At 41.4% G+C, this 13,429-nt stretch overlaps 1 protein-coding gene across 6 annotated transcripts in view; it reads right to left on the minus strand.

The window, feature by feature from the left end:
* LOC109036932 (uncharacterized) overlaps positions 1-13,429 on the minus strand; it is a 342,569-nt gene that overhangs the window by 125,056 nt on the left and 204,084 nt on the right. For all 6 annotated transcript variants that reach the window (XM_072299695.1, XM_072299690.1, XM_072299691.1 and 3 more), the window contains 2 exons: positions 11,887-11,963; positions 838-1,061 (listed from right to left, as the gene is read on the minus strand). In XM_072299695.1, coding sequence (XP_072155796.1) covers positions 838-1,061; positions 11,887-11,963 — 301 coding nt within the window. The remainder of the gene's footprint in view (positions 1-837; positions 1,062-11,886; positions 11,964-13,429) is intronic.

Here is a 13,429-nt window from a genome sequence, read left to right on the forward strand (position 1 = left end):
GTCTGGTAACAGGCTCATAGAAGTATTTTCAGTGACAGATATGAGACGTAATTCCGTTTGGTGACAGATTTATGAGAGCTCCTCCATTACATTTTGATGAGCTGCGTGATATACTGCCCGAGTTCTCCCCCAAATCCCGACTCCTCCCATTAATCCACCCCATTAACTTGATAACGTTGGAAACTGGGCCGCAAAGAATTCGGTGCAGCGGCACTTAAGCCGCCGTCTAAAGGCAAAACGGCCTATGAACATTTGGATGTTGCCGTAGTTCTCCCTGCAGAATTAGCAGATTTAACTGCAATTCACCTTAACTATATCAAGTGTTGTCTAATTTTCTCTGGCGTTTTATTATTTCATGGAAAACTAACTTGATGGGAGTAGACTCTTCGAAATCTAGGGCGATTTCACAGAAATTTAAAGGCGTTGAAGAGATCACTTTTTGTTTAAAAAAGAAGAAAAAAAGAAGATTTTGGCCAGGTTTTTCGGTCAAATACCACAGTGTGCGCCGGGTCAGGCACGCGGCATGCAGCAGCGTGACACGCGCATTGGCGCCTACAAACCTAACAGGGATACTTCACGCATTGCGCAATGCGTGAAGTATCCCTGTTAGGTTTGTAGGCGCCACTGCGCATTGCGCGCTGGCTGCATACTGCGTGCCGCTCCGCTCCGTGTTTGGCTCAATAATATTCAAACTCGTTAAGTCAGGGAACGAGGTTACGTTCCATCGTCCGGGAAGCTACAAAATGTGGCAACAATGCAACGCTCCCTGGACATTTTTCCGGACAATATTTTACGACAATACCCTCAAGAGGCGTGAAAAGAAGGATCTGTACTTACGTCGAGGGTGGCTCCGTTGTCGAGGTTGTGCGGGTAGATCTTGAAGGGGGGGTTGCGGCCGCGGACGAACTGGAAGATCTTCTTGTTGTTCTTGAGCCACTCGACTTTGTGGAGGGCCTCGATGGCGACGTCGTACTCGCAGTAGAGCGGAGCGCGGTCGCCGAAGAGCACGTAGCGCGGCGCCCGGAACGTGACGTTCACGTTCATGCCCATCCCGGCCGCGTCTGAAACAAATCACCAAAGCCGCCCTGTAAACATATCTGTGGCCATCGCCGTCACGCCTTTCGGCTCGCCCTCCCTCACCCACACCCCCGCCGAAAATGTGCACTGAAAAAAAAACTCCGGCCGTGGGAGCCGCAATTACGGGCTATATAGACATACCGTCCGTTCCGGGCTCAAAGGCCGAAAATTCCGGCTGCTGGAACCGTAGCTTCGGCCTCTGAACCCGGAGCGATCGAGGCTACGGCTCCAGCAGCCGGAATTTTCGGCCTTTGAGCCCGGAACGGACGGTATGTCTATATGGACTGAATTTTGCAATTTGGAACTATAAATTCGATCTGGCTCATCTGAGAAAATACTTATGTGCTTGGGGGAACTAATGGCTCATACGTTGTTTTTAAACCGGGCCAGAATTTATAGTTCCAAATTGCAAAATGCAGTCTACATAGTCCGTAATTGCGGCTCCCATGGCCGGAGTTTTTTTTCAGTGTGGCATGACCCCATATAGTAGCATCTACTACTAAAAAATACTTTTAAAAACTCATAAATTTCAATGTGGAAAACCTCGGAGTGTTTTGACGATAACGGGAATACACTCACTGAAAAAACATTATGGTATATATAGACATACTGTCCGTTCCGAGCTTAGAGACCGAAAGTTCCGGGTGCTGAAGCCGTAGCTTCGATTGCTACGGGTGCTGCGCCTGGAACTTCCGGCCTCTGGGCCCGGTACGGTATGTCTATATTGCCCGTAAGTACGGAAGCCACGGCCAGAGTTTTTTTTTTTTTTTTCAGTGTATTAAAAATCGAGGAGTGAAAGAAGCCGGTTGCAAAACTTCAGCTACAGCAAAAAGAAAATTGGCTTTTGTAAAAAATGGCTCAAAATTACGATAAGCGCGCCGAAAAAGTCTAAAATATGCCCTTCACTCCGCAATTAGTGTAAGAAATGTGCATTATTTGCCTTCCCGCTTCAATACACTACCACAGCATGGGTGAACATATCGTAAGAGGAGTCTTTTCGTTCAACCCTGTCGGACAAGGATGCTACGCAATATTCAGCATGGCCGCAGCCAACCTACCAAAATACACATGACGAGATGGGATTTTATCAACCGTCGTGTTTACATTTAAAGTTTCCTTGCGTTGATAAAGACCATGGTGCTTTTTCACGATTTCCGCGCGGAAGCGGGAGCCATGTTAAAAATCGCGCAGCATCCTCGTGCGCAAGGGTTGAATGGAACGGCTTCTCTCACGAAAAGTTTAAACCTGTGCCGTGGTATCGTTTTTGAAGCGGAAAACTTTAAAAAACGCATATTTCTTACGCAGATTGTGAAGTCAGGAGTCAATTTCAGACTTTCCCGATGCGTTCATCGTGATTTTTGAGTCACATTCTAAAAGAAATAACTCTTATTTTTGCTCTAGCTGAAGTTTGCAACAGGTTCATTTGGTGCCAGATTCTATACAGCGCCTAGAAGCCCCGAGTGATATGAATTTATTGAAATTTTACGAGTTTTTAATTTTTCACTTATTATAAATTTTGATAACAATTTTACGCGTAATTTTAATTCTGTATGTTCTGTCGGTCAAAGTTTACTTTGCGTTTTGTATCGATGTACAATATTTTTCAGATATGCACTGGTAAGAGTTCAAATGCATGTACTTCGACTGTGACGCTGCAAAATTCACAAATCTATTCAATTTTTACAAACCAAAATAGTCCAAATGTCAGAAATTTTGCTGCGTCGCAATTTGAGATACGTGTCAATTGCCAACGCGAGCTGTTGCCCTGCGTTATTGCTAAAATATATGCTTATGGGCCATCGTTTAAATGCCAAGGAAAGCGCAAATTACTAGGCGTTAGTTCCAAGAAATACAGTTGATTCGCGAAAATTTCCAACTTTAATTTATTTATCCAGGAAATGCTGGGCCATACGCGCGGTAAGCGGGCGCGCCTTGCCCCGCAGTTGCATGCAGTTTCTTGGAAGCAAAGTTTCGCAATGAATGATGCAGAGGTGGCAGCTTCCGTTAACACTTGGTTCAGGAACATGGAGAAAGAGCTTTGAAAAGAGGGTATGATGAAGTTGTTGCATCAGTATGAAAAATTCAAGAACCTGGCGGGTGACTTCGTGGAAGAAATAGGCAAGGTACCCCAAAGAAATCTAAAACCCTTTTCAATTATCCTATAACTCCATTATACTTTTCTGAAGTTTCGAATTTTTATCAGAAACACAATGGTGCCTCTGGCCTGTTTAGAATCACCCGCTGCCAAGCTCAGAAAGCTCTTAAAATGAGTCTATTGCACACAAGAAATGCAGTCAGGTAGGGGGTCTTTTTACAGGTAAAATTTCTCGAAAATCACTGAGGATAAGTCGCAGGCTGTCAGCAATCGCCGGCAGTTTGCAAACGGCATGCGTGTTTTCTCGTCAAATTGCAATAATTCGCATCGACAAAGTGAAGGTTTCATTGTACAAAACTTCAAGACTATCATCTCGGCTTCAAGCGCCTTCAAACCTCTATGATGCTCTCCGATTCACCAGGCAGTTAGTTTAGTTGCCTATTCGAACCAAACCCAACTTAGGTCACTGATTTAATGAGCACACGCAGTTAGTTGAGTCATGATTGTGTTAGCTGGTACCATGCATTCATCGGTACTTTCTCTCTTGTTTCTTTATACTTCTGAATTTTAAATTCTTTTATTCAACAGGGATAAATTGCAATTAGCCGGCGAGTGCTAATTGCCTGCAACAGATACATAAAGAAGCCTGAAATCAACTCGCGAAATTTAAGTAGTTTATATCACGCTTTTCCGAATTTCCCGCATTCGCGGATGGAAACTCCCCCCTTTCTGCATCCCAACCCTTGGAAATCGTCGACATTTAAGAGCATCCAACATGCTTGCGTCAATTGAATTAATTTTTTTTATCTTTTTTTTTATTTTTCAGAATATTATACAACCACCTTTTACAAAGTGTTAATTATCTCCTTTTTACAAATATAATAACTTATAAATTGGCTAACGTAAAATTTTCATTTTTAGCTTTAACTTGTATAACCCATTCACGCACAACACCCAGACTACATACAAAAATTGAATTAAAGAAAGCGTTGATTAGTAACACCATTTCATCACTGTATGATGAGTTGAACCTAACACCTCTGCTATTTATACAGTGCTTCAGTTAATTTCGTCATGAAAAATTACCAAGTATTAGACGACCTTCCTTCTCTCTTTCTTCCCTTGAATTTTTTCGGGAGAACAGGGAGATGGAGGATGGGGCCTGGATCCGCCTCTGTGATTGATCCAGGAAAAATAATGAAGACGTAGAAAATGTGCAATCCATGCACCCGTTGTTTCACGCGGTGGATAGCGAGGAAACAACGAGGAACACGTAAGTATTTCGCGAAGCCACGAAGACGTGTTTCGGGAACGAAGCCGGGCACGTTTCGGCGGAAACGAAGTAGGAACGGAGACGAGTTAATGTTTCGGGAACGACAGACCCGGGCCCGCGCCGCGCCCTCTCCTCACCTTGGCCCCGAAATCAATTACCCTCCCTTTCGCTCGTGATTAATTGAAGTTGATCAAGTCTGCTCACATGTTAATGTTCCTCATTCATGATGCTTTGCGAACATCTATAGCACCCCGACCTCCCCCCCCACCCCCTCGCCTCCCTCCCACGTGCTCGCCCGTTAACAAAACCGACTCCTCGCGCCTCGCCCCCGGGGAGGGGGTGGGGTTCCCCTGGGGGGATGAAATTACCCGAATTTGTTTACGGAACGCCTGCGGTGGAGTTTTACCCACGCTTCGACACACGAGCAACACCAGGTATTTATTTCCAGGTTCATTGATAGTGGGGGTTTAGGGAACACGTCGCAACTAAAGTCCGTGCAAATACATTAGACACGGTTTTTGAAAGGGCATTTGCTCGCTCACTGTAAGTGGCGATGTTTAGACGTAATTAAACGGGTTCTTTACCGGAGAGCGTGAAACCAACATTTCAGAAACGGGTCAGTTGTGCTAGTCACAGAATCGTGTTTTGGTGTTTGATTCTTGTAGATCGGCTAAAAATAAGAAGATCCGTTGAAACAGCAACTTTCTACATTTATATAACCGAGATATCGAGCTTTGAAAAGTTCTGTTGACGTCATCCACCGTGGTGGTGACGCCCTTGGTTTCTTTCACCATTCGTTGATCCGAATTTCACGTTGAATCATGGATTGACCAAAGTGAGGTCAGAGAGACCAATGGTTTCACTACCACGGTGAATGACGTCATAAACCGAAGTTTTCTTCGAAGTTCGTCATAAACCGAAGTTGTGATATCACGGATAATATTGAACGTAGAGAGTTGCAGTTTGGACGAATCTTATTATTTTTAGCTAGTTTACAAGCATTAAGCATCAAAACACGATTCTGTGACCAGCGCACCTGACCCATTGAGTTTTTGACGGAATAAAGGAGGATCTTACTACCGAACGGTTTAACAGAATTGTTCTTTAAACATCTCATTTTAACACTCGAACATCTGATTTAGGGGGATAGGCGAAAGTTTCGAGACACCTTTTCCTGCGCAGGGTACTTCCTAATGATAAACGCCGTGATTAAGGGCAGAAAATATGATTTATACTGTCATTCAACATTCATGCTACTTGATTTTCATGGTGCCGTGAGCAATTTTTTGAGAGAAGGACGTACTTACAAAAAGTTTTAAAAAAAGCGAAGATTTATTTCCGACGTTATTCTATTAAATTTTATTCTAAATTTCTAAAAATTGTCCTTTTAATGAGACTTTGTTAAGAATCTGATTAGATCTCTCTTAAAATTAGTCACGATATGAATCACGAGGCTTCACTTGCGCATGTTAGAATTTCCTAAAATCTCATTGATTTTCTCTGTTCATCAAGGGGAATAAAATGAAAACAAATCCCACAGTATTAACGCGAAAATTTCTCGAATTTTCAATGAAATTAAATTATTTGTATAATTCACAATTAGACGACGACGTGATCCTATTTCCGACGCTTCCCTCGGAATAAAAAATTCCCCGACTTTACCGGGTTTTTTTTTCAATAAATATTTTCTGACGGTTCTTGATTTTTTTCGGGCAGTCGCAACCCTGTTTACATATGTATGACAACGAATGCACGGGAAAATCAGCATTCCGCGCGCGTTTCAACGGTCCTGGTTGGTGGAAAATCTGTTCGACCGGCAACCTTCATCCTCTATCCTCCATCCGGGATGCATTAATTATTTGCAAATATTTATCGCCCATACGTGGAGGCTCCCTCTCCTGCGCCAAGGTACGCTGCTGGAGTTATGAGCTGAAATTTCGAAATTAATTTTAGCGTCGGGAATATATCACTCCGGGACACTGGAGTGAACCTCCCTGTATCTTCGGTGCATTGCATCAGTTGTGATTTCGTTGTATTTTTAGCATAGCGTTGGGATGGTGACTCGGTTGGACTGGTTACCTAACAGCAAAAAAAGAAAGAAGAAGAAGAAAAAATGGGGGGGAAAATCGGTCGCTCGGTATCAAATGGACCGAGTTCACCAGGGAGGAACCAGCCTACATTAAGATGAAACTGAGGAAAAGAGGAAACGTAGAAGAGGAACCAACCCACATAAAGATAAAACTGAGGAAAAGAGGAAAAGGAGAGGAGGAACCAACCCACATTAAGATGAAACTGAGGAAAAGAGAAAATGAGAGGAGGAATCAACTCACATAAAGATGAAACTGAGGAAAAGAGAGAAAGGAGAGGAGGAACCAACCCACATGAAGATGAAACTGAGGAAAAGAGGAAAAGGAGAGGAGGAACTGACCCACATAAAGATGAAACTGAGGAAAAGAGGAAAAGGAGAGGAGGAACCAACCCGCATAAACATGAAACGGAGGAAAAGAGGAAAAGGAGAGGAGGAACCAACCCACATTAAGATGAAACTGAGGGAAAAAGGTTTGAAGTTTTATTCCTGCATTATACTCAATATAAAAAATAAACTTCGACTCTTCCCTTCATAAACCAATTTCTTTCATCAACAATCAGTTTTTGGCAGGAGATAATGTACAACTAGAGGAACTCAAAATCATTCTTAACTCATTTTTTTCGAAAAGGTGGGTTGGTGCCTTTCTAAAAAACTCGGTTTATGTGTACGGATGAGGCTAGGCTAATGTGTCACACAAGACAGCCGTAAGTGCAAACAAGCAGTAAGCTCCAACGCATTCGCGTCGGAAAGCGGCTCTGGCGACGGTAGTTGTAGTCAAGAATGAGGGCCTAGACACATTTTGTCATTGATGTACAATCCGACAACTGTCGATTCATGTTTTGTAACTTAGCAGATTTACAAAGCCGGTGTATAAATGTGTATTGGCCCTTGATATGCAGAATGCATGGCACTATCACTTGTTGTATACTTTTAATTTTGAAGGCTCTAGTGATCATCTTCTTTTTTTGTCAAATAACTAGTTTGTGCAACAATAAGACTGAAACTGACTCTAACTGAAATTTTGTCTTTTTAGATATTTGGTTATTTTGCATTTATTAGATTGTATATTTTCACAGCCCTGTGATAAGAAACTTTGGAATGCATGGTTGATAAGTCGTTTAGCGAGGCTGCAAAAAATCTGCATTTTTATATCTGAAACTGTAGGTAATGAATTTTTATATAATTGTAAGTCATGTGTTTGTACACATGCACCACTACAGCTTACATATTTATTACATGAATAATAACAAGTACCGTTTACCACACACACAACGAAGAACGAGGCGCTACAGACGAGTCCGTCCAGGACAAGTTAAAAAAATTCCCATGAGCCTAGTGACGTAGGTTAAGGGGCCCGTTCGCCAAAACTAATCGGAACTTTATGAATAAATTGCTCCATTTAAAAATCAAAACAATATCGAATTGCGATATATTACACGGATAAGATAGGGCTATGTCCTGTCGTAAGCGGCGACATAGAGTCGATGTCATTTCAATAATCGCCCCGATGGCCACGATAGTTGTTCAACGTTTACGGTTTCCTTGGTAACCTTTGTTTGCTATCAGCTGATATCGAGTAATATGCCTAGGAAGCTCCAACCACTGCATTCTTCCAAAAAACCGCGAAAACTTTAAAATTCAAAATTTCAAATTTTGAACGTAAAGTACATTTTTTCCATCACGAGATTAAAGCACAGACAAGTTTTGAATTATTGACTGTATCACCATGATTCCAAAAATACACTACACAACATAGCATTGGCTAACAATAAAACAATATGCAATAAAATAAAGTCATGACAAGGTACATAGTCGAAAATGGCGCCGATTCCCATCAACCAACGCGCGGTCTCTCCAATGTAACATGGTCCATTGATCAACGCCATTGATACTCCTCAGCTGGGACCGTCCGGAATAGCAGCTCTAGTGCAAGCAACAGAGCCGCTAAAATGAAGTTTTGAGGAAACGGGTTCAGTAGCGTCTGAGCAACTTTTATTGAAAGAAGCCTCCGTGGTTTGTCACCCAAGGCCGCTCGTAAATTATCATACCAAAACGGGTTAAGGCGATTTGTAATTCGCAGCCTCCCTCATTTGAGCTACGAAAATGACGGATGAAGATACAATTTGCTCGCCTTAACCGCTCGACATTATCTCTTTAAAACATTGAAACATTGAAAAGAGTAATCTGTTGAAATGTCAATACCAATTTTTCATCCCTGATCAAAAAAATTGCTCCTTTAAAAATGTTGCCACCATGATCTAAGGTCCCTTTTTTGGAGCTTGGTTAAATATTTTATTTTACCTACCTATTTAACACGAAGAAGTTTCTCGAGCATTGAAATATTTGCAACTTCCATTTTTGGTCAAATAAGGGTGCAACAAGATTAGTTTGCCGATTAAACTGGCACCTATGCTGACGGATATGACATAAAATTTTATTCTTGTTGTTGTTGTGGTAGTGGGTGGTTTTATGCCAAGATTTGATGGATTAATCTGTGTTTTTTCCTCATGCGCATTTACGATTCTGACGAAAGAGTGGAAACCAACAAAATCCGTTAGAAATGAGATTGCTCTAAAATTATACTTGGACTTAAAAATTTATGTGTTTTTTCATTTCATTCGTTGAAGATTAATCTCTGGTCGTCATGACGGCCTAACTGCATTAAGTAAGTGAATTCTGAGAAACGATTCACACAATTAAATTGCAAAAATAAAAGTTTTGATTGCATCATTTCTGAGAGGTCGATTTAAAAAGGCACTGTTGTCAGATAGTGTTCGATTATATTGGGGAAAATTGCCAATATTTGACTGCGAGCAAGGTTGCATATTTTCTTATAAGTTTATATACACTTTTCGATTCATCCCCATTTTATATTTTATCCGAGAAAATTTAAAACCATCCAAATGTATCCCGTATGTATTAGAAAAGCGCACAAAATTAGTTACGGTGAAACATGAGTCACACAAAAACATTTAAGGAATATGTTTATTTTTCAGACGTAAACCAAAAATAAAAATATTTTTTCAACATTTAAAAGAGGTTTTCCAGAACTACGTATTTCCAAGTTGTTTCTCATACTTTTGAAATTTTATATTTCCTAAAAAAGTTCTTTCAGACAAAAAAAAGTAGGTTTTAAAACCAACTTGCTTCTTGGTGTGCTATTAGTGTGAATCGAATGTTTTGCGTCGATACTGCAACTCGTGAATCACTCTTGAGCGCTGTCGATAAAATACGTGACGCCAAAAAAAAATTTCTGTGCGGAAAAATTTCTCACTGCGCAAGGCTGCAGATCCATTTTAAAAAAGAAAACCTAGAAGAAGTCGCGTCGCACGGTGGATCAAATCCTTGGAAGAAGTCGGGCATGGAATTTTTGGCAAAAATGGTCAACTTTTTCGTTACTATCGTCACAATTTTAATTGTGAGAGGTGCCTTTCACAGAAAATTTCACGAGAAAACCAATGAAACCCCTTTAAGAACCTTAAAGATTTGTATAATTGGAATTATAAGCTTTTAAAGATTCCAAAGTTTATCCGACTCCCCCCAAAGACTCATTCCATTGTGCGTCGGTCCAATCGCCAGAGTTGCCACAAAATTTGGAAAATGAAATTCCCTGACATTTCCCCGACCTATTTTGGTAAAAATTCCAGACATCTGAAGATATGACAGATGGTTAAGAGGACATAATTTAAAACGCAGGTTTCAGGCAAAATTTGTCGTTCGAAACCTCAAACACATTCTAGAAAGCAAACAAAGGTGATTTAACATTTTCCCTGACATTTCCCGGTTTTCTCTGACTTTATAAATTTCCCTGACATTTCTCGGTATTACCTGACTGTGACAACTCTGAATCGCGGCTATTTTTACCTGCGTCTCCTCCCGCTCCGTGGGACGATTGCGGCGCCAACTGATTCCGGAAAGACCTAAACTCATCCCTGCGGGTCGATTGTTGAATCGTAATCAGATGAGTTTGATCGATAACTCCCTATCTTCACAATGCTATTAATCGATCAAGGTCATTCGATAACGATTCAACAATCGACCCGCTGGTCGCGGAAAGGGACGCGCGGGCGGACAGCGTAAAGACGTCAGAGGCGTGGGAGGGCGCTGCGGTCGGCGTCTCGGCTCAAAGCGAGGGCTCTCCAGACGGGCCCGTCAAAGGGACGCTTAAAAAAATCCCCGCGCCTTATACCGTCCCGCCCGATCCCGGCCTCGCAGAATCCCCTCGACCCTTGCGTTCGACGGCTCCGTCAGCTCGTATTTACATGATTTTTACGCCGAACCCGAGGAAACATGAAACCAAGACCCTGAAACTGACCTCGTCCAGGGATTCCGAACGTCCCGCAGGTGACTTCTATTCGCTTTGCGCTCGAGTTTATGCTTCATGTTCGGAATGCTTGATTATTTCGATTCCCTCTTAACCGCGGAGGAATTTTCTGATTAGGAAGACAAGTGAGGGGCATGAAGAACAGGGCGCAAAAGGGCATCTCGTAGACTAAGATAGATAAAGACAGTCTGTAAGAGCCTTGAAAATTCATTATTTTTAACTTCCTCAAAATGGGACGAAAAGTTTATTTGACAAAAAAATTGGACCAAACGTCCTGTAACCCTTCTCGACTCTCTCGTGAAAAGCGACGGGCAGATTTCAGCAGTGCGATGAGTGAACGAGTCGGAGAGGGTGCTCAGCTCTTTTAAATGGATTGCGTTAAGCAGAAAGAAACCAAGCCACATCGGTTATTGCCAAATTTAATTTGACACTCTAATTTTTTACATTAAAACGGCTGTGTGGATATTTGTGTAAATTTCAGTGAATTTTCTGCATAATACAAGACAAATCCCTTTAAACCTAAAGGAATCATCACGAACATTCTCTTGAGAAAAATTAAATTACCCAAATTTTGGCGATAGCTGATGCGGCTTGGTTCCTTTCTGCTGAACGCGGTCCAAATAAGGATATGTATACGTAAAATGGAATGAGAAGAAGTCTTCGAACTGAGAAATGGAGGTGAGGGAGATGAACGAAGGGAGAGAGGAAAGTTACTGTGTTCGGATAGACTTCCTGTTCAAGAATTTATGGCGGGCTTAAAGTTTGAGTAAAGTTTTTGAAAAATCGTTTCACGCTCTGACATAAACTTTCAAATTGGCCTTTCGCTGAGAATACCAAACGATGAGGTGGATAATGTATCGCAGCTTGTAACTTTTTTCGTTTCACAAAACGGAAAGATGCCGAAGATACAAATATATAATCATTGCTGTGATGATAAGTATATCTCTGTAAAGACGTTAATAGCCTGAGTCGCTGAATGTCTCAAAATTATAATAACTAACTAACTAAATCTGACAAACGCTACTCACCAGTTATGAATTGGCACAGCAAGAAGAAGAATCTCAATTTTCCACCCTTGCTCCTCAGATGGAACCTCAAAATATCCCTGAAACAGATGTAAAAAATGTTCGGATGAGTTTTGAAAAGAAATAATAAATAAATTAACATATGATCAAGGAAGAGGACCTGGAAGCGAAATGTTCAGGTTCTCTAGGTCAATAGGTCCCGGGTTCGAATCCCGGTGGTGGCGACAAATTTTCATGGAACTGACGAGTGGATCTGTAAGCAGAATTCGCTCGGCCTTAATCCGTGAAAATTTGTAAGCCCGAGCATGGATGTCTACCAAACTCCCTGATGTCTTCGGACAATAAATAGTGCCTATAGATGGCTGTAGATTCCTAAAGGAATAGAAGCCACTAAACTCTCAATAAAAAAAAAAAAAAAAAAAAAAAAATGTTCAGGTTATGATTCCTCTTTGCGTCTCGATCACTTGAAATTAGTAATCAAATTTCCAAGGGGATGACCTTATTTGCAACCAGATTGGAGAGCTTCGAGTTTGATTCTAAAATTTTGGTTCATGTAACCCCTGTCGATTTTTTTCGATTTTGGACGGGAAAAAAATTTCGAGATTACAGCCGATTCCTACTTAGTTTGAGGCGTAGAGATGAGATTTCCATCGTTTGAGCCTCCAAAAAATCGTGCTGCCATTTCCTGGGATTAATTTGACATTCAAAATTTTATTAATTTTAAATTTCTGAAGTACTGCAATTCCCGGAGCATCCAGCTATTTTCGTAAAATGCCCGGAATTTAAGGGTTTTTCGTCAGTTTGACCGATTATTTTATCGAATATGATGATCTTCCGAGCGAAATCCGGGCGTTTTTTCCCGGAACTTTTGGAAATCGGTATTATTTCCGGGAACCTCGAACGATTAGCAAAATAAAAAATATTGCATTTTGCTTTTTTCCAGGAGCATTCAAATGTCACTAGGGTTGTGCAACTTTGTTTACCTTGCGAATGTAAATTGATCATCTGAACAAGTGTTATCAATACTCCCATTAACTTTAAATTCAAGACGAAAATTACCCTTGTGAATATAATTTTTTGCACAGTTGCAGTAAATTTATTGCGAAGAATGCAAGTCGCACAATTCTAGCACCGTTGGAATGCTCGTAGTTCCTTTTAACAAAATGCAATCCAAGTGGCGCTGGCCGAAACTTGAGTCCCTTTATGCTGAGACTCAAGACAATCTGAATCCATTTCTGATGGGTTCCCGTATTTTAGGCCTCCACAGTGTCACAAACGGGAACAAAGATTTTATTTTCACCAATTGCAAATATTATAATCTGGAGTGGACCCGAGGGGAATTACGGGTTCGGCAAGGAACAAACGGAATGGGAGAAGGAACGGAGAAAGGAATTTGAGAATGGGCCGATCAAAGTTTACGAAAAACTTTCGATTAGTGTAATCTTTATTCCCGCTTGTAACTCCATGAGGGAGTGTTGTCTTGACTCTCAGTATAAAGGGACTCTAGAGGGGACCCGCGGGGAATTACGGGTTCGGCAAGGAACAG

Source organism: Bemisia tabaci, chromosome 4 (assembly GCF_918797505.1).
Source record: "Bemisia tabaci chromosome 4, PGI_BMITA_v3".
Classification (NCBI taxonomy): domain Eukaryota; kingdom Metazoa; phylum Arthropoda; class Insecta; order Hemiptera; family Aleyrodidae; genus Bemisia; species Bemisia tabaci.